The 21,381-nt window shown below is 41.9% G+C and overlaps 1 protein-coding gene across 14 annotated transcripts in view; it reads right to left on the reverse strand.

Moving 5' to 3' along the window:
• Positions 1-21,381, reverse strand: part of Ryr3 (ryanodine receptor 3) — a 547,337-nt gene that overhangs the window by 232,113 nt on the left and 293,843 nt on the right. For all 14 annotated transcript variants that reach the window (XR_010064867.1, XR_010064868.1, XM_063284953.1 and 11 more), the window contains 2 exons: positions 5,471-5,687; positions 503-607 (listed from right to left, as the gene is read on the reverse strand). Coding sequence is in view for 12 of the 14 variants with exons in the window: in XM_063284953.1 (XP_063141023.1) it covers positions 503-607; positions 5,471-5,687 (322 nt within the window). In the remaining 2 variants the exon portion in view is untranslated. The remainder of the gene's footprint in view (positions 1-502; positions 608-5,470; positions 5,688-21,381) is intronic.

Genomic DNA, 21,381 nt, shown 5'->3' on the forward strand with positions numbered 1-21,381 from the left:
CTTCCAGAAGTGACCTTCTACAAATCACAGAGCAAGGTCATTTACACTCTCTCTGAAAAATGCTTTCTAGTGCAAGAGACTCCCTAACCCCCTCCGGTCCACATTAATCTTAGTGATACATCTGAAAGCCCTGTTAAACAACTTCTGATTCAAAATAATGAATCAGCCAGCTACCAGCACCCGCTCAGAGACTGCTTTTTTCTGAAGTGAGAGAAATATGAGCGGTGTAGAGGAACAAGGTATCCACAGTCTTTTAACAAAAGAAACCAGAGTTAGGAGGTAAGATGGGACATGGGTTCCCAGTGTGCAGCTGGAGAGTTGGTCTCTTCAGTGCTGACTGCAGAGGGACTGAAGACTGGGCTGAATACTGCAAAGGTTAGATAGATTGGAGGAAGGAGAGCGTTTGGGTGTTGTTTCATTCCCATTCTCAATCAAAGAGAATTCAAGGAACCCTTCTTCCCAATATGGCGATCCACCCGGCACTGGCCATTGAAGCACATACTTTGCCAAAAGTCCAGCCGAGTTCTATTTTATTCATTCCCCAAAGCTCATGGATATTCTCGGCCAGTCTGTCTCTGATCTTCTCTAGGTGAAGTGGCAAAACAACCTGAAGGAAAGGGAGCGAGAGAAAAGCCAGAGCTACAAGAATGAACTGGATCGAAGTCTTCAATGCCCCAGCTGAATTCACTGCCAACGAGGAGGGGCTGCACTGGTTAGAACTCAGTGCTTGGCCTGGGTCAGACCCTTCCAAACTTAAATTATTCCAGATGACTACTGAGTTTCTGCCCTCACACATCTGACCTGAACCCTCCTGAAGCACTCCAACACGTATTCCTTCCCATCCCAGAGTGGAAAGAGAGAATCAACTCTAGAAAGCTGTTCTCTGATCTCTACATGTACCCTGTAGCACAGGAATGTGCACATGTGCATAGCACACACATATACACAGACACACACCCAGAGACACACACAGACACACAAACTCACATACACACATTGATACATACCCACATATCCATACACACTCATACACATACATAGAGACACATACAGCATACACAAACTCTTCTCTCTCTCTCTCTCTCTCTCTCTCTCTCTCTCTCTCTCACACACACACACACACACACACACACACACACACACACACACACACACACACACATACTCCATGCCATCCAAATACTTACTTAGTATACTCATTGCATTGGGGTAGCCTTTCCTGAAGAGCTGGTAACACTAAGGCTGTTTCTCTGCTTTCCTGGTACTTTGCTCCTCCTTTCACTCCATAGAGGCCATAAACTGAGGGCCCATTTTGTTTTTTCCTATTTTCTTTAATTTGTTGTCACTATTATTCTTTTCATGTCTATTGTTTGATAGTCCATAAAGAATGAGAGATCCAAATAAAAAAAGATTCTAACTTCCTTTGGTTCATGGAAGATGGCTAACATTGGACACATACTTGCTTGGTAGCTCTTAACAGGAGCTAGAACCCAGCTGCCTACCTCAGGCCAACCTTTGTGATTGGCTTTCTAACCCTAGCTCTATTACAGTGATTACTAGGGCTTCTATTACTATAACTCCATGTTCAAATTGTGGGGGGTTGATAGAGGGAGCTTGTGGAGAGAATATTTTACACCCTATGATATTCTCAAAGAATTAACAAAAATATAAACACATTTAAAACTCATTGTAATCTAATTATGAAAAAGTCACTTGGGAAAGTGGTATGATGTTTTTGATAAGGAGCACAATGGGGAGGTTATTAGCAGACAAGTTATAACTGCACATGGGTTTGTTGGTTAACTAAAGGCCATCTGTATAAACTAAGTGTTGCATAGTTGATTGTAGCCCCAAAGTGGATTTTCAGGCTACAGGAACCAAAAAGCTTCATAGAAGAAAGAAAAATACACTTGCTGGGGACAGTAACCGCCCTAAATAAGTCTAAATCATAATCTCAGTGGTTTCAAAAGGTAACATGGGACAAAGCAGCGTAGGCTTGATAACTGTCCCCCGGGAGCCTCAGGCCCTGGGGTGACTGCTTGGAAATGGGCTCCTCTGTACCAGCACTCAGTAAGAGCCTGGAGCAGTCACAAGAAGGAATATGACTGGGATAATCATTAAATGCTCTAGCTAATAACTTTTAACCTACAAAGTATTCTATAATGTGCCCCAGGGAGGACTCTGAGCACCTTATCTTTAAGTTCTCCTATGACAATAACTTCACAGAATTATATTCTTAAAAATTACAAGGTATTCATGGTAATGAACCACATCTCTTCAAAGAGTTCACAGTGATAAACTATATCTCTTCAAAGAGAATTTTCTTATTGGTTACGAGCATTGCCTTTCTTACACAGCCCTGAGAACTCAGGTTTGTGTCTAGACATCGAAGCTCTCAGGACTCAATGATAATTATGATATGCAGCTCTTTTATTTCCAAATCTTTGATTCTGCATTACTTTATATATTTTTCTGGTTGCTCCAATAAAACATGGACAAAAAGCAAATTAAGTGAAAGTGGGTTTATTTCAGCTCACAGTTACGGTCCATCACAGCAGGCAAGGGGACCATCCATTGTTGCAGCAAAGTCAAACTGACAAGAGCTTGAGGGGGTGGCTGGTCATGGCAACCACACTCGGGAAGAAGGAGGTGAAGCTTATGCTCATCTAGCTTTCTCCTTTATGCAGCCTAGGGAATGGTGCTACCCTCTTTGCTGCTCCTTATCACCTTAATCTATTTAAGATAACTCACCACAGGCCAGAGGCTAACCTAAAATAGTAGCCCCTGATAGGACTGCCTAGAAGCATGTCTTCTAGGTGCTTCCTGACACTGTCAAGCTGGCAGTCAACACTCATCACCACACGTATGTTTGAAAAACTCTTCTTCCTGTTGGGTCAGGTACTTTCCTCCCACAGCACTTGTTACCCATCCTCTTGCAAGAAGGTCTTCGTAATTTCATGCTTCTGAAAGATTAGCAGGGCAGTCAGCCCAGAGGTATTTCTACTCACTGTCCTCTGTTACCTGCACTGGTTCAAACAGCTCTGTGCTCAATGAAAGATGTTCTGTCTCTGTCCCCAAAGCTTCCCATCTGTGAAGGGTCCAGAATATGAGCATATGTTACTGTGGAATCAGGGTTATTTTAAGAGGAAGATATCTGGGAAACAGCTGCTACAGAAAATGTTCTGTTCCCCTATCTTCTGAAATAAGAATCTAAGGACTTCTTCGCAGGGGAGACCGGCCATTGCCACTAGACACATGTCAGCCTCATACCCTAGACACACTGTCAAAAAACAGTCACATCTCCCACACTCTGAGGACCTACTGATTGTTCCTCAGAATCGTATTTTCCCTTTCCTTATTTCCTTCTTCACTTTCCTTCCTTCATAGTAAGGGAGTCTATAATCTCTAAAGTCTAAGCTTCTGTTCTTTGTCAACTCTTTGCTAATTAAAATGATTTTTTTCCTCTTTCTAACCTGTTAGCTCAAGCTTACACCCTGGGTTACAGAACTCAGGAGGGTAGAAGGCACGTTTTTCTTCTATAACATTTAGAACACACAGGAATCAGACTGATTCCTAGGATCTCTTGTAACTCACAAGCTCCTCAGCTTCCTAGCAGAGCCCTTCTTTACATCCCAGAGGTTGAATTATGAGTTGAAATGGGCAAGAAACACAGTTTTCCATTTTATAGAAAGTTAAAAACACTGACTACAGGAGGGACGACAGAGACTCATGGTCCATGCGCAAGGTGGATATGGTGGCATATAGCTACAATTCTGAACTTCGGAAGCTGAGGCAGGAGACTGCTAAGAGTTCAAGGTCAACCTTGGGTGCATAGTGAGAATAAGGCCAGCCAGGGCACCTGAATGTAATCAGGTCATATGAATGTCATGGAAAGGCATACTGGAGACACTTTATATGTGGAGAGGAGTCATTGTTATATATGCTGTTAACTGTAAGTGCTTTAGAGGCAAGGTCATTTTCATTAATCTCTATAGCAGTGGTTCTCAGTCTGTGGGCTATAACCCTTTTAGGGGTCAAACAACCCTTTCACAGGGTCTCTTGTTGGCCTAAAGCTCACCCATTAGGCTAGAATGGTTGAAAAAGGAACACCTTGGATAGTCTTTGGGGAAGTTCTTCATTTAGGAGGATAAAGGAACAGAATGCTTTCTGGTGGCAATGGTCAGTATCCCATGGAAATAAATGGTTGAATTCTTTGGGAAAATTCTTCACTTAGGAGGATAAGGAAACATAACACTTTCTATAGCACTTTCTACAGCCAATATCTTCCTTTTAAAATAACTTCTAAGAGCCACAGTAACATATGCTGATGTTCTGAACTCTTCACAGATAGGAAGTATATCAATATCCTACATATTAGATATCACATTATAATTCATAGCAGTAGCAAGATTATAGTTATGAGGTAGCAATGAAGATAATTCTGTGGTTAGGGGTCAGCACAACATGACCCTGTATTAAAGAGTCGCAGCATTAGGAAGGTTGAGAGCCATTGTTCTATAGCATCTAGAGCAATGATTTAAATGCCACTGGTGGGGTTGAGGAGAGGGATCAGTTGCTAACACTAACCAAATGGACTGATATTGATTCCCAAATCCATTTTAAAATGCTATGGCTCTAGTTTCTTGTAATCACAACACTGGTGAGGATCCATGGTGTTTCTTGTTTAGCCAATCTGCATAGTGGGTAAGCTTCAGGTCAAAGAGAGCCCCTGTCTCTAAGGTGATAGAAGGCTTTCCTGAGGATGACAGTCCTCTAGCCTACAACGCGTGCGCGCGCGCACACACACACACACACACACACACACACACACACACACACACACACCATCCCCATATACCTGCACAAGCATATGTGTACATCAAAAAATTGGGACTGGTATGTAAAAACTGCTGAAAGCTTCTGCAAGTTCCTTATCATACCACACGAATGTGCCTCTGCCAGAATACAGATACTGGGAGGAACATTTGCTAAGCAGTCCATAGCATACAGTCCCCATATACCCTCTCTGTTTACTTCCACCAACTTGCCACCTCCATGTTCTTCCTTCTCCCAACTGTCCATACATGGGAGATTTGACATTGGCATTTGTCCCTCCTTTGTTTCTACTCCCAGTCCTTATCCATGCCATTGCTGTCATACCAGCCCCTCCCATGCTGTTAAATCACTGCCCAGTGTCCCTCTTCCTTTAAGCTTCATGAAAGGTCCAGATTGAATCCCATCTGTTCTCAGGCTCTTAGAAACATCCCACCCTAAAGGACATGCATACTGTTCATTCTGCATTTATTACATTTGACCTTTAAAAAAATAACTTATTTGCTTCTTATATATTAAATTTGGCTATGAATTCTCAGGGAATATTGGATATTTCCTTGCATCCATCAGTGCTTAACATTGGGCACAACATCAGTGTGCTCTCTGAGATTGCCTATCAATTGCAATTTGGACTTACCTGACTGGTATCTATGGGACATGGGATGAAAGAGGCTTGGGAGAGAAACTGAGTGGTACCCAACAGATCTCTAACACCATCAGCATCACGCTTATATTCTTTGACAGGCTCCAATCTCATCTTCTCCTTCGGAAGTAAGGCTTCATAGCAAGGGGCATAGCCAGAAGGAGGCAGGAACTTAAATTCCCCATGCCGACCACCCATCAGGAAGCGTACTCTGTCATGTCAAGACAGAAGAAAAAAGAGGTCAAAAAGTATCCTTCCTATCTCAAATAAATGAATATTAAAGGTTTTAGTCAAAATCATGCTGTTGGGAACTCATTGAACTCTGATTCAGCATAGCAAATATCCACATGTATGTAGATAACAGCACAGAGAACTGAGTGTCCAGGCACCATCCTCAAATGAACTTCAGTGAGACACATTCTTAAAAGTCTTATTACACATAAATCACTTGGTGGTCATCCGTACCTCAGTAGGTCATCACAACAGACATTACTATAAAATTGAGAACATAGCAAGATTCTGCTCTAAAAAAATCAGATTGAAACTTCACCATGGAAACATGTATTTTTACTTGAGATAAATTGCCCACATGCTAGTTAAAAATATAACAAAGGTACATAGATAAAATAGTAAATGCTGAATGTTCAGGCAAAATACGTAATACTAGAGATTTCAACACAGCGGAGGCTGGTTCCCAGAGCAGCCGTAGGAAGGCAGTGGTTGGAGGAGAGCAAAAAGGCAAAGAGTTGCTCCCTGGGGTATAACTGCCTCCCAAAGAGGCGCCATCTCTCTGTTGGCATGCAGGCCAGACAGTGTGGTCCACCCATTTTCTAAATCACAAACTCGATCCACTCATTCCATCCCCCTCCACACTGACACTTGGTCTAACAGCAATTTCTTTCTTTCTTTCTTTCTTTCTTTCTTTCTTTCTTTCTTTCTTTCTTTCTTTCTTTCTTTCTTTCTTATAAAATGATTTATTTTTATTTTATGCACATGGGTCTTTTGCCTGTATATCTGTGTGTCAGGTCCCCTGGAATTGGAGTTACAGACAGTTGTGAGCTGCCATGTGAGTGCTGGGAATTGAACCCAGGTCCTCTGGAGAAGCAGCCTGTGTTTTCACCTGCAGAGCTAACTATAAATGAAAAGTGAGCCTCTGGACGCTGCTACCACCGTGGTCCAAGTCATTCTCATTTCCCATAGAAGGAGAAAGGACTCTTTGGGGTTCATGGCAATAGTAAGCAGACATTAGTTAACATATAAACTAGTTCAAAAACATATAAAATAGTGCAATATTTTTATTCAGTATTGTGGATGAATTTCAGTTTCTCTGAGAGGAGCATGGGAAAAGACACTATTTGACTGTGGTGCTTTGTATGATTGTAGTCTAGTGACTACAAATTCAGCTTTCACAGATCAACTTCAATTACATAAAATAGAAGAAATAGACCACAGTTTAAGTAGTTAAAATGTAGTAAGATATATAGTCCTTGGAGGCTCACTACTAATCTCACACAGGAAAAATCAATATAAACATTGTGTTGGCATTCAACATTCATACACAACTTCCCTCTTCCCATTGAAAAACCATGGCCGAGCCTACACAGCTCACACCTGACTTTTCATTGGGGTGGGTTTAGTGACAGATTAACATAGCTAGTATTCCTAGTGTCACAGAGCAGGCTTTCTAGCAGATGAATAGGTTTAATCATCAGCTTAATCAGGGATATGTAAAATAACTCAGAGAAGGAAGTGGCTTCTAGGGATGGCATCAGAAACAGCCTCTTTGTGGAGAAGTCAATGAGTTGAAGATGGTAAGAGGGTCTTAATAGAGGGAAACATGCAAAGGCCCTAAGATAGGAAACTAGGCAGTGCTATGGTGAAGTCATTATTAACCTGAGGAAGGAGCGAAGAAATCTGAGGGATGGGGCTGCATAAAGCAGTCTGTATGCCCTGGCAAGGATTTTGGCTTTAGTCTAAGCAGGAAACTTGTCACGGAGTTTAAAGTGAGGAAAACAATACTCTTCTAGCACTCCTACACTTGTTGGTCTAGGGACCAAATAGAAAGCTCTTGAAATACTCATAGGGAAAGGAGGGTAGCTTGAATCAAGGTGATCTAAACAGCCAGATGCCAGTTTTGTTTGGCATTAGAATGGGTAGGAATTGCTGGTGTGTCAGGTGGATGCATAGAGGGGGGTGGTGTAAGTAGAAGAAGGTTATGATTAAGCAAAGCTCTCACGGCAGGACACTTTGAACCAGGCATCACTTCCTTTAATTGGAGCATTCTGGGAGGGGAGCCATGTAAGAAAGCCTCTGTGTTGGCTGCATAATTGCAATTGTGGAAATATCCCAATTATGAATCTGGAAGGGAAAAATCCCTCCGAGTGAGAAATGTTACTTTTTTCCCCTTCCCAGTAAGAACACATTATTGGAATGGCCTTTTATAAATTGCGGCTTTAAAATTAATTATAGAAATCACACAGAGCCTCCCACGTCCCCATTTTAAAGCAGTAAACAACAATAGTATAGTATTAGAACCACAATTGTCCCTGAGAGTGTGGTTAGATGAAGTGTTATGCAACAGGGCATGATTTATGTGTATTAAGAATACGAGCTATGACGTTAAAAAAAATGAGTCATTAGGCTGTAGTGTTACTAATTTCGTGAGCCTTCTGGAAATAATGACTAAACTACAGAATTATTTGTTGAGAATTTCCCAGTTCAGTTGAGTCTAATGGATTGCGTTATTGACATGCTGACAGTATAGAATAGAGGTGGATCTGTCTAAATGGAGAAATAATAAGCAAGTTATCCACCCTCCTCTCTCACCAAGGACCCATTCTATAAGATGTGCACTGGGCTGAGAGCCCAGGAGCAAAGAGTGTTGGTACTTACTACTCTGTGGATTACAGGAACACACAAATGGTCTGTGTGTGGATTTCTAGCTAGATTTAATTATTCATAAGCACTCTTGACAGTTACGTTTAGTTTGAAAATTTCTCTTGTGTTTTAAAATATGCTGGATAGATAACAAATCAAGACTGGTTGGCTTCTGTGTAGCATTTTAAAAGAACAATGCGTTCTGTTTTTATGCCCCCATTATTAAAACGAGAGTGATAATTTGGCTATAAATCGTTTCTCCCGTAATGGCCACAAGAATTGTAAAATGAAAAATTAACACAGGCAAAAAGGAGTGAGTGCTTATGGCTCACTGGGGCACTTATCTTCGGATATCATGTGTGCTGCTGCAGTGGGCAGAGGCAAGTGTGTGCACTGCTTCTGAACTCTTGCTGTGCCAGAGCCCCTGCGTCCCAGCTTGTGGGGCTGAACAGGCACAGGCCCCAGGCAAACCCTCCAACTGCTCCTTCTCTCACTGTTCAGGGGCAGCCTGACAGAGTTTGTGGGAAGGGAGCTAACAAACAGCCACCAGTGCTGGAGGATGGAAACATCTGTCCCAGTGCATCCAGACTGAGGTCAAGGGAAATGACTAGTAATAATAGGTTAAGTTTGAATAAAACAATTAGAAGAAAACAGAATACACTAACCTTGCTTTAACTATGGAATCTTTGTCTATTGTTTCGGAACTAGAAAACCCATTGAACCCATAACTTTGTGCATGGTAGGTAAGCCATACCCCTGGACTGAAGTACAATATTGATAGGGGTTCTCTACATTTTAATAGAGGTCCACAGTCAAACCCATGAATCCCAGATGCCCAGTATCTCTAGACTCTAGAGAGAAATCCTGGGTCAGTTCCATAGGTTATAGCAAAATAACTGTGAAGAAGTTTTATCAGCCTCAGATTACATCCATCTCCAGACTGCGGAGGGAAAAGACTCATGCAGAGAGCTGTGGAGGACCCAGAGGGTTTGTCCACCCATCTGAAGCTTCCTGATGGGGACTTCTCTGGTGTTCAGCAGGTAACAGAGCACAGCAGGGAAGAAACAGCTGTATAGTAGAGATTTGGCCTTACGGTCAGAGTCATTCCAGACTTAGTCCAGCCATTGAAAGGACAAACTCAGGCTCAGCAGAAGAATGTGCTAGCACCCTTCACCCAAGGACCTCTGACAAGAGAGATGAATGGTTGAACAGAGGTCAGAAGCCCAGGACTGGGAGAAATAGGTCAGGAGTGGGAGAACATGAGAGGAGGCATATAGGTATGGCTATTCCAAAGATCACAGAAGAAGAGTCCAACATGCAACTCACTAATAAATCAACAAAAGTAGTGAGAGAGGCAGAGGTTATAATGAATGCCCACCTAGTGGGACAGTGCCACATGACCACTCTACCAATTCCATTGTGCATCACATTTCCTAGATAGGTGTCTCTGGACTCAAGAGAGTTCTGAAATGAGAGCTGGCTTACCGGGTAGGGGCCCTTTCCTTGGAGTATAGCCCATACTCTCACTGTAGGGATAAATTGGGTGAGCTTTTGAAACTTCACTGGCTACAACTTTATATTTTATAAACAAACAGTTGAAGGATTTAAATCGTGGACCCAGGATTTTTATTCCTAACAGGAACAATAAAAGCTATAGTACCCACAAAAGAACTCATTTAGGGTCAGAAGACCAGAGCATGGTTTTCCATGGATAGAAATTGAAATTACATGTGCCTGTTTGTTTCTCTCAATAAATTCTTTATTGGACATTTAATCTTGACCTTATTTTAAAAATAACTCTGTTTCATTCACAACTGAAAACATAAAATTGAAACATAAATTTCTATTTTATAGGTGCTTCCCCTGCCTTCCAGTTTCCATCAAATTTCTCAGCTTCTACCAAGGATCTGTTAAGTAGAGAGTGCAAGAACTGTGTTCATTACAATGAGGTGTTTTGTTTTTCATCCACAGATTTCTCCCTACACTAACCAATTTTTAAAAACAGTTTTATAGGGATTTAAACTGTTTCAATATCCCACATCACTCCATTGAGAATGGCTAAGAAGAAATCAAAATAACAAGGATTTCTGGTGAGGATTTGGAAAAAGATGAACCCTTCTTCTCTGCCGGTGGGAACATGAATTGTGTAGTCAAATGGAATGAATCTGGAGATTTCTCAAAACTCTCAAAATAGACCCATGTGACCCAGATGTCCCACTTTGGGGTACATATCGAAAGGGCAGGAAGTCAGCTTGCCACAGAAATACCTGAACTTCTGCCATTATTGCTATACTATTAGAGATGCAACCTAGGGAAACTGCTGGTTATGGAAAATGTGCTGTACACACACACAGCGGGATTTTGTGCATTCACAGAGAAAACGATGAAATCATGACTTTCTAAGAAAGCAGATACATCTAGAAATTGTGGTAAGTGAAATAAGCCATACCAAGAAGGAAAAATATTGAACGCTTTCTCTTACACATGGAACCTAGATTTAAAACTGTGTGCGTATATATTATTGGGCTGGTTAGTGAAACTGGATCTGTATAACCACTAAAGCACTGTGCCCCTGAGGTTCTTCCTTGAACTCGGATATTAGGAGGATTTTTTTCTTTCTAAAGAATTTACAAAGATAAAATTTTCTTCCTCTCAGAGATAATAAGAAAGTGTTTTAGTCCTAGCCTCCTAGAGATAAAAAAGGGGGCTGGGGAGATTGTAGGGGAAGTTTTATTTGCCTGGAAAAATTTGAAAATGGAGGGAAATGATGGTGGAAGGCGCCACTAGCACGTTCAATCTCATCTTGGAGTTTTTTTGCTGCTAATTTGTAGAAGAAATGAGGATGCTTCTTGTCAGGTTTGAAAGACTTATCCATGAGCAAAAACACAGTCCAGATGAAGACAGACTTTGCCATGCTCAAAAATCTGCCGAGGTTTCTCTTTCACCATGCGACACTGTTGTCTCCCACAGCTATCTAGCAAGCATGGAGAGGCACTCTGCGCTTTCCAGATGTCTCAGTCTTGCAGCTCCTATTTAACCCTCCAAAGAGCTGGGGTAATGGTCCAAAGACACAAAGCATACATGAGAGGGGGTTGTTAGCAAGCTTTTGCTGACCTGAGTTTAATCTATAAGTCGTGATTCATAATTGCATCTTTAGCCTGTAATGCCAAGACTGGAGAACAATCTGAGTCATGGACTTCCTCACATTCAGTCTTACAGGCTTGCACGTGATGAAGCCCAGGGCAAGCCAGCCAGCATTCATCTTGCTCTCTGCAGCAGTATATTTACCTCAGCAATAATTTCCACAGCATTGACCACAGCAAGCTGTCGGTTATCTGAATTTTAGCCAACCCTGGTGGATACCAATGGAAATTAAACAGCAACTACAGACACCAACAGTTTTTGGATTTTTTTTTAATTATTAATTAGAAAGGTCTGCTAACAGTTATATAAGATGATTAAATAAATCAAAAGGGGGAATGTACAGCTGTAAAACATATTCTACTAAATAACTCAGTATTTTTTAGAACAAAAGAGCACCCCAAATTCACTATTTACTATGGCCTTTTGTATTATGCCATCTCGGTGATTCATGCCCTGGTTCTATTTACAGGTGAGGGGCAAGGATGATCTCATCTTTTAACAAAAGCTTCTTGGCATCAAAATAATTGACAATTTTGGATGAGTTCCATGGTACATATGCTCATCTTCAATTCTGGATTGTCACTACCACGTCACTGCACTAGTAACACGAGCCACAAACAGGCCACGCTGAGGAGAAAGCTAGAGCAGCACATTCATAACAGTTAGGGAGGGAAGCACGTATTGATTTGTGCATTTTGTCAGTAATTACTCATGCGGCCTTTGACTTCGCCATGGGTAAATCTAATTGAAAAAGATTTTTGCTCCTTTGCTCCTGTGCACTTGGCTTTTCCATGATTGCTGGCAGGGACATCCTAATCAGATGTAATTAACAACATAGTTTGCAATGATGCAAACAATTATTTGAAAAATTCAAGAGTATGACCTCATTAAAGATCACTGAGTAGAAGGTAATGGAATTGTGGGAGAGAAATCTAATTTAGAAACTACACACAAATTAAAAATGAGTATGAGACACATTTAGGAAGGATCCCGTGTTGGGAAATAAGATTCTCTTTCCAGGTGGCACACTGCCTTATTTCTCTCTTGGAGAAGTGCCAAATAACAAGTACATCTTTTATAATATGATGTGAAATGACAAGTTAAAAATTAATATATATACATATATACATATATATATTTAGCATGCTTATTTTCAGTAAAGTATTTTAATTAACCTAGAGTTAATATCCTGGCCTCTCTTTGCATAAATGAACTAAAGTGGTTCAAGAAGTGGCAGACATTAGTACAAAACTATACTTCACGAGTTGATGTAAAAGTAAATGTTGGTTTATTGAATCCATTCATCCATAATTAAATCAGCCAGCTGACTGCTCTCCAGTATAATGCCAGCACTAACCTGGAACGAAGAACCCTTCTGATGATGTATTGCAGAAACATGTACATGGAGGTAGTGTCTAACTCTCTGTGATCATACCCTGCCATGAGACCCAGAGACAGAAATTTCCTTGAGCCGATTGCATTCTCAGTGGTAGGTGCAACTGACATCAAGGCACTTGAATTGCTCTTCATCATGTGATCTACCCAGTTTCTATGAGCAAAAGCACCCAGATCCCAGCTCTAGGAGCCAGCACGTCTGGACTTTTCAAGATTGCTAAATTCTCTTAGTGAATGGCTCATTGTTTATCCTGTAATTTTACTTCTTTGTTTTTTTCTTCCTCTTTTTTCTTTTTATTGGGTATTTTTTTATTTACATTTCAAATGTTATCCCCTTTCCCAGTTTCCCCATGCATAAACCTCCTATCCTATTCCCCCTTCCTCTCCCTCTATGAGGGTATTCCCCTCCCTATCCATCCACCCCTTCCCGCCTCCTACACTGGGGGGTTCAGCCTTGGTAGGAGCAAGGGTTTCTCCTCCCATTGTGCCCAACAAGGTCATCCTCTGCTGTATATGCAGTTGGAGCCATGGTCTGTCCATGTGCACTCTTTGGATGATGGTTTAGTCCCTAGGAGCCCTGGTTGCTTGGTATTGTTGTTCTTATGGGGCTGCAAACTCCTTCAGCTCCTTCAGTCCTTTCTCTAACTCCTCCAATATGGACCTTGTTCTCAGTTCAATGGTTGACTGTGAGAATTTGCCTCTGTATTTGTCATGCTCTGGCAGAGCCTCTCAGAAGACAGCTATATTGGGCTCCTGTCAGCATGCACTTCTTGGCATCATATATATTGTCTGGGTTTGGTGGCTGTATATGGGCTGGATCCTCAGGTAGGGCAGTCTCTGGATGGCCTTTCCTTCAGTTTCTGCTTCAAACTTTGTCTCCGTATTTCCTTCTATGAATATTTTTGTTCCCCCTTCTAAGAAGGACTGAAGCGTCCACACTTTGGTCATCCTTCTTCTTGAGCTTCATGGTCTGTGTACTTCTCTGTTAACGGTGTGCTCTGAAGGCTACATGATCAGCTGACATGAAGAGAAGATGCTAGAAATTTCTTCTAAATATGAATGGCATTCATTGACCCATGCCTTTACCTCTACTGAAATTCATCATCAAGAGAACATTCCAAAGCAAGGTCCACCCAATCCAAATATAAGACCTATCCCATTGCTTCAAAGGACTCTGACGGATGAATAGTGACTGAGAATTACTGAATTAGGAGATGGCTCAGATGAGTGAAGTATGCAGCAAGCAAGCCTGATGACCTCAGTTCAGAGAGCTGAACCCAGTAAAAGCTGTTGAGGTAGCACAAGTATCTTTAATCCCAGCATGCCTCAACTGAGAGATAGAATGTAAGGATGGCGGATTCCATAAGTTCACAGACTAGCTGATCTAATGCACGCAGCCGCAACGAGCAAGACAGAACCTGTCTCAAACAAGGCGAGAGCTGAGGGCTGATACACACCTGATGTTGTCCTCTGACCTTTGTAGATGCATTCTGTCAGGCATGCTCTCACATTCACACACACGTGAGCATGCATGTCATACAGACACACACACACACACACACACACACAAATCACTATCACATATTTTGCAAAAGCAGATGCACTTTTCTTTAAGTGTGAACTACCCAGAAAAATCAATTAGCTTGCAGCAGATTGGAGGAGAGATCTCTGAAGATTTGAGTTTACACACGGAACATCTGTATCACAACCCCTCCTCCAAATGCCTAGGGATCATGGTGGAAGGGACTATGGAGAGATTACTAGAGCCAGAGGTGATGGTGACTACAGTGAGACAGTGCTGTATGCATAGGATGGAGCTCCTGTGTCACAGTGGCTGTGACTTTATGCATGGTCCCTCAGCAAGATGGGATGTGAGGTAAAGTCCCATTTCTAGCTAAAGAGTTATTCGAGATTGATGGTTGCTGGGAAAGAGAGTGTATGTTTTCTTCGAAAGCGTAACGCCTTGGGAGGTTACCCATCTTCTAGTAATGACTCTAGGCCCATGCACATACAGGCAGTAGCAAGTGGACTTTTAAAACAATACATACAACTAGGGAAGATAGAAATACATTATGTACATGTATGAAAAATCTAAACAATAAAATACCTTAACAAAAATATATCTATTAAAATATGTTTCATAACCCGCGGATCCCGGCCCGCAGCAGCTCTCTGCTCCCAGAGCCGGTGAGAGAGAGACCAAACCGCCTGGTCAGGTGGGCACTCCTGAGGCTGCAGAGCGGAAGAGACCACCAACACTGCTCACCCCTGCCCACATCCCTGGCCCAAGAGGAAACTGTATAAGGCCTCTGGGCTCCCGTGGGGGAGGGCCCAGGAGCGGCAGGACCCCTGCCAGAGACACCGCCGGACCCTGAAGGAAACAGACCGGATAAACAGCTCTCTGCACCCAAATCCCGTGGGAGGGAGAGCTAAACCTTCAGAGAGGCAGACAGGCCTGGGAAACCAGAAGAGACTGCTCCCTGCACACACATCTCGGACGCCAGAGGAAAAAGCCAAAGACCATCTGGAACCCTGGTGCACTGAAGCTCCCGGAAGGGGCGGCACAGGTCTTCCTGGTTTCTGCCGCTGCAGAGAGCCCCTGGGCAGCACCCCACGAGCGAACCTGAGCCTCGGGACCACAGGTAAGACCAAATTTTCTGCTGCAAGAAAGCTGCCTGGTGAGCTTGGGACACACGGAAGCAGAATTTCTCTAGGACCGGGCACGTTCTGTGTTTACCGGAAGTCCCACACCCGCGGATCCCGGCCCGCAGCAGCTCTCTGCTCCCAGACCCGGTGAGAGAGAGACCCAACCGCCTGGTCAGGTGGGCACTCCTGAGGCTGCAGAGCGGAAGAGACCACCAACACTGCTCACCCCTGCCCACATCCCTGGCCCAAGAGGAAACTGTATAAGGCCTCTGGGCTCCCGTGGGGGAGGGCCCAGGAGCGGCAGGACCCCTGCCAGAGACACCGCCGGACCCTGAAGGAAACAGACCGGATAAACAGTTCTCTGCACCCAAATCCCGTGGGAGGGAGAGCTAAACCTTCAGAGAGGCAGACAAGCCTGGGAAACCAGAAGAGACTGCTCCCTGCACACACATCTCGGACGCCAGAGGAAAAAGCCAAAGACCATCTGGAACCCTGTTGCACTGAAGCTCCCGGAAGGGGCGGCACAGGTCTTCATGGTTGCTGCCGCTGCAGAGAGCCCCTGGACAGCACCCCACGAGCAAACCTGAGCCTCGGGACCACAGGTAAGACCAAATTTTCTGCTGCAAGAAAGCTGCCTGGTGAACTCAAGACACAGGCCCACAGGAACAGCTGAAGACCTGTAGAGAGGAAAAACTACACGCCCGAAAGCAGAACACTCTGTCCCCATAACTGACTGAAAGAGAGGAAAACAGGTCTACAGCACTCCTGACACACAGGCTTATAGGACAGTCTAGCCACTGTCAGAAATAGCAGAACAAAGTAACACTAGAGATAATCTGATGGCGAGAGGCAAGCGCAGGAACCCAAGCAACAGAAACCAAGACTACATGCCATCATCGGAGCCCAATTCTCCCACCAAAACAAACATGGAATATCCAAACACAACAGAAAAGCAAGATCTAGTTTCAAAATCATATTTGATCATGATGCTGGAGGACTTCAAGAAAGACCTGAACACACTTAGGGAAGCACAGGAAAACATTAATAAACAAGTAAAAGCCTACAGAGAGGAATCGCAAAAATCCCTGAAAGAATTCCAGGAAAACACAATCAAACAGTTGAAGGAATTAAAAATGGAAATAGAAGCAATCAAGAAAGAACACATGGAAACAACCCTGGATATAGAAAACCAAAAGAAGAGACAAGGAGCTGTAGATACAAGCTTCACCAACAGAATACAAGAGATGGAAGAGAGAATCTCAGGAGCAGAAGATTCCATAGAAATCATTGACTCAACTGTCAAAGATAATGTAAAGTGGAAAAAGCTACTGGTCCAAAACATACAGGAAATCCAGGACTCAATGAGAAGATCAAACCTAAGGATAATAGGTATAGAAGAGAGTGAAGACTCCCAGCTCAAAGGACCAGTAAATATCTTCAACAAAATCATAGAAGAAAACTTCCCTAACCTAAAAAAAGAGATACCCATAGACATACAAGAAGCCTACAGAACTCCAAATAGATTGGACCAGAAAAGAAACACCTCCCGTCACATAGTTGTCAAAACACCAAACGCACAAAATAAAGAAAGAATATTAAAAGCAGTAAGGGAAAAAGGTCAAGTAATATATAAAGGGAGACCTATCAGAATCACACCAGACTTCTCGCCAGAAACTATGAAGGCCAGAAGATCCTGGACTGATGTTATACAGACCCTAAGAGAACACAAATGCCAGCCCAGATTACTGTATCCAGCAAAACTCTCAATTAACATTGATGGAGAAACCAAGATATTCCATGACAAAACCAAATTTACACAATATCTTTCTACAAATCCAGCACTACAAAGGATAATAAATGGTAAAGCCCAACATAAGGAGGCAAGCTATACCCTAGAAGAAGCAAGAAACTAATCATCTTGGCAACAAAACAAAGAGAATGAAAGCACACAAACATAACCTCACATCCAAATATGAATATAACGGGAAGCAATAATCACTATTCCTTAATATCTCTCAATATCAATGGCCTCAACTCCCCAATAAAAAGACATAGATTAACAAACTGGATACGCAACGAGGACCCTGCATTCTGCTGCCTACAGGAAACACACCTCAGAGACAAAGACAGACACTACCTCAGAGTGAAAGGCTGGAAAACAACTTTCCAAGCAAATGGTCAGAAGAAGCAAGCTGGAGTAGCCATTCTAATATCAAATAAAATCAATTTCCAACTAAAAGTCATCAAAAAAGATAAGGAAGGACACTTCATATTCATCAAAGGAAAAATCAACCAAGATGAACTCTCAATCCTAAATATCTATGCCCCAAATACAAGGGCACCTACATATGTAAAAGAAACCTTACTAAAGCTCAAAACACACATTGCACCTCACACAATAATAGTGGGAGATTTCAACACCCCACTCTCATCAATGGACAGATCATGGAAACAGAAATTAAACAGTGATGTAGACAGACTAAGAGAAGTCATGAGCCAAATGGACTTAACGGATATTTATAGAACATTCTATCCTAAAGCAAAAGGATATACCTTCTTCTCAGCTCCTCATGGTACTTTCTCCAAAATTGACCATATAATTGGTCAAAAAACGGGCCTCAACAGGTACAGAAAGATAGAAATAATCCCATGCGTGCTATCGGACCACCACGGCCTAAAACTGGTCTTCAATAACAATAAGGGAAGAATGCCCACATATACGTGGAAATTGAACAATGCTCTACTCAATGATAACCTGGTCAAGGAAGAAATAAAGAAAGAAATTAAAAACTTTTTAGAATTTAATGAAAATGAAGATACAACATACTCAAACTTATGGGACACAATGAAAGCTGTGCTAAGAGGAAAACTCATAGCGCTGAGTGCCTGCAGAAAGAAACAGGAAAGAGCATATGTCAGCAGCTTGACAGCACACCTAAAAGCTCTAGAACAAAAAGAAGCAAATACACCCAGGAGGAGTAGAAGGCAGGAAATAATCAAACTCAGAGCTGAAATCAACCAAGTAGAAACAAAAAGGACCATAGAAAGAATCAACAGAACCAAAAGTTGGTTCTTTGAGAAAATCAACAAGATAGATAAACCCTTAGCCAGACTAACGAGAGGACACAGAGAGTGTGTCCAAATTAACAAAATCAGAAATGAAAAGGGAGACATAACTACAGATTCGGAGGAAATTCAAAAAATCATCAGATCTTACTATAAAAACCTATATTCAACAAAATTTGAAAATCTTCAGGAAATGGACAATTTCCTAGACAGATACCAGGTATCGAAGTTAAATCAGGAACAGATAAACCAGTTAAACAACCCCATAACTCCTAAGGAAATAGAAGCAGTCATTAAAGGTCTCCCAACCAAAAAGAGCCCAGGTCCAGACGGGTTTAGTGCAGAATTCTATCAAACCTTCATAGAAGACCTCATACCAATATTATCCAAACTATTCCACAAAATTGAAACGGATGGAGCCCTACCGAATTCCTTCTACGAAGCCACAATTACTCTTATACCTAAACCACACAAAGACCCAACAAAGAAAGAGAACTTCAGACCAATTTCCCTTATGAATATCGACGCAAAAATACTCAATAAAATTCTGGCAAACCGAATTCAAGAGCACATCAAAACAATCATCCACCACGATCAAGTAGGCTTCATCCCAGGCATGCAGGGATGGTTTAGTATACGGAAAACCATCAACGTGATCCATTATATAAACAAACTGAAAGAACAGAACCACATGATCATTTCATTAGATGCTGAGAAAGCATTTGACAAAATTCAACACCCCTTCATGATAAAAGTCCTGGAAAGAATAGGAATTCAAGGCCCATACCTAAACATAGTAAAAGCCATATACAGCAAACCAGTTGCTAACATTAAACTAAATGGAGAGAAACTTGAAGCAATCCCACTAAAATCAGGGACTAGACAAGGCTGCCCACTCTCTCCCTACTTATTCAATATAGTTCTTGAAGTTCTAGCCAGAACAATCAGACAACAAAAGGAGATCAAAGGGATACAGATCGGAAAAGAAGAGGTCAAAATATCACTATTTGCAGATGACATGATAGTATATTTAAATGATCCCAAAAGTTCCACCAGAGAACTACTAAAGCTGATAAACAACTTCAGCAAAGTGGCTGGGTATAAAATTAACTCAAATAAATCAGTTGCCTTCCTCTGTACAAAAGAGAAACAAGCCGAGAAAGAAATTAGGGAAACGACACCCTTCATAATAGACCCAAATAATATAAAGTACCTCGGTGTGACTTTAACCAAGCAAGTAAAAGATCTGTACAATAAGAACTTCAAGACACTGAGGAAAGAAATTGAAGAAGACCTCAGAAGATGGAAAGATCTCCCATGCTCATGGATTGGCAGGATTAATATGGTAAAAATGGCCATTTTACCAAAAGCAATCTACAGATTCAATGCAATCCCCATCAAAATACCAATCCAATTCTTCAAAGAGTTAGACAGAACAATTTGCAAATTCATCTGGAATAACAAAAAACCCAGGATAGCTAAAGCTATCCTCAACAATAAAAGGACTTCAGGGGGAATCACTATCCCTGAACTCAAGCAGTATTACAGAGCAATAGTGATAAAAACTGCATGGTATTGGTACAGAGACAGACAGATAGACCAAAGGAATAGAATTGAAGACCCAGAAATGAACCCACACACCTATGGTCACTTGATTTTTGACAAAGGAGCCAAAACCATCCAATGGAAAAAAGATAGCATTTTCAGCAAATGGTGCTGGTTCAACTGGAGGGCAACATGTAGAAGAATGCAGATCGATCCATCCTTATCACCCTGTACAAAGCTTAAGTCCAAGTGGATCAAGGACCTCCACATCAAACCAGACACACTCAAACTAATAGAAGAAAAACTAGGGAAGCATCTGGAACACATGGGCACTGGAGAAAACTTCCTGAACAAAACACCAATGGCTTATGCTCTAAGATCAAGAATCGACAAATGGGATCTCATAAAACTGCAAAGCTTCTGTAAGGCAAAGGACACTGTGGTTAGGACAAAACGGCAACCAACAGATTGGGAAAAGATCTTTACCAATCCTACAACAGATAGAGGCCTTATTTCCAAAATATACAAAGAACTCAAGAAGTTAGACCGCAGGGAAACAAATAACCCTATTAAAAAATGGGGTTCAGAGCTAAACAAAGAATTCACAGCTGAGGAATGCCGAATGGCGGAGAAACACCTAAAGAAATGTTCAACATCTTTAGTCATAAGGGAAATGCAAATCAAAACAACCCTGAGATTTCACCTCACACCAGTGCGATTGGCTAAGATCAAAAACTCAGGTGACAGCAGATGCTGGCGAGGATGTGGAGAAAGAGGAACACTCCTCCATTGTTGGTGGGATTGCAGACTGGTAAAACCATTCTGGAAATCAGTGTGGAGGTTCCTCAGAAAATTGGACATTGAACTGCCTTAGTATCCAGCTATACCTCTCTTGGGCATATACCCAAAAGATGCCTCAACATATAAAAGAGACACGTGCTCCACTATGTTCATCGCAGCCTTATTTATAATAGCCAGAAAATGGAAAGAATCCAGATGCCCTTCAACAGAGGAATGGATACAGAAAATGTGGTACATCTATACAATGGAATATTACTCAGCTATCAAAAACAACGAGTTTATGAAATTCGTAGGCAAATGGTTGGAACTGGAAAATATCATCCTGAGTGAGCTAACCCAATCACAGAAAGACATACATGGTATGCACTCATTGATAAGTGGCTATTAGCCCAAATGCTTGAATTACCCTAGATCCCTAGAACAAACGAAAC

This window comes from Rattus norvegicus, chromosome 3 (assembly GCF_036323735.1).
Source record: "Rattus norvegicus strain BN/NHsdMcwi chromosome 3, GRCr8, whole genome shotgun sequence".
Classification (NCBI taxonomy): domain Eukaryota; kingdom Metazoa; phylum Chordata; class Mammalia; order Rodentia; family Muridae; genus Rattus; species Rattus norvegicus.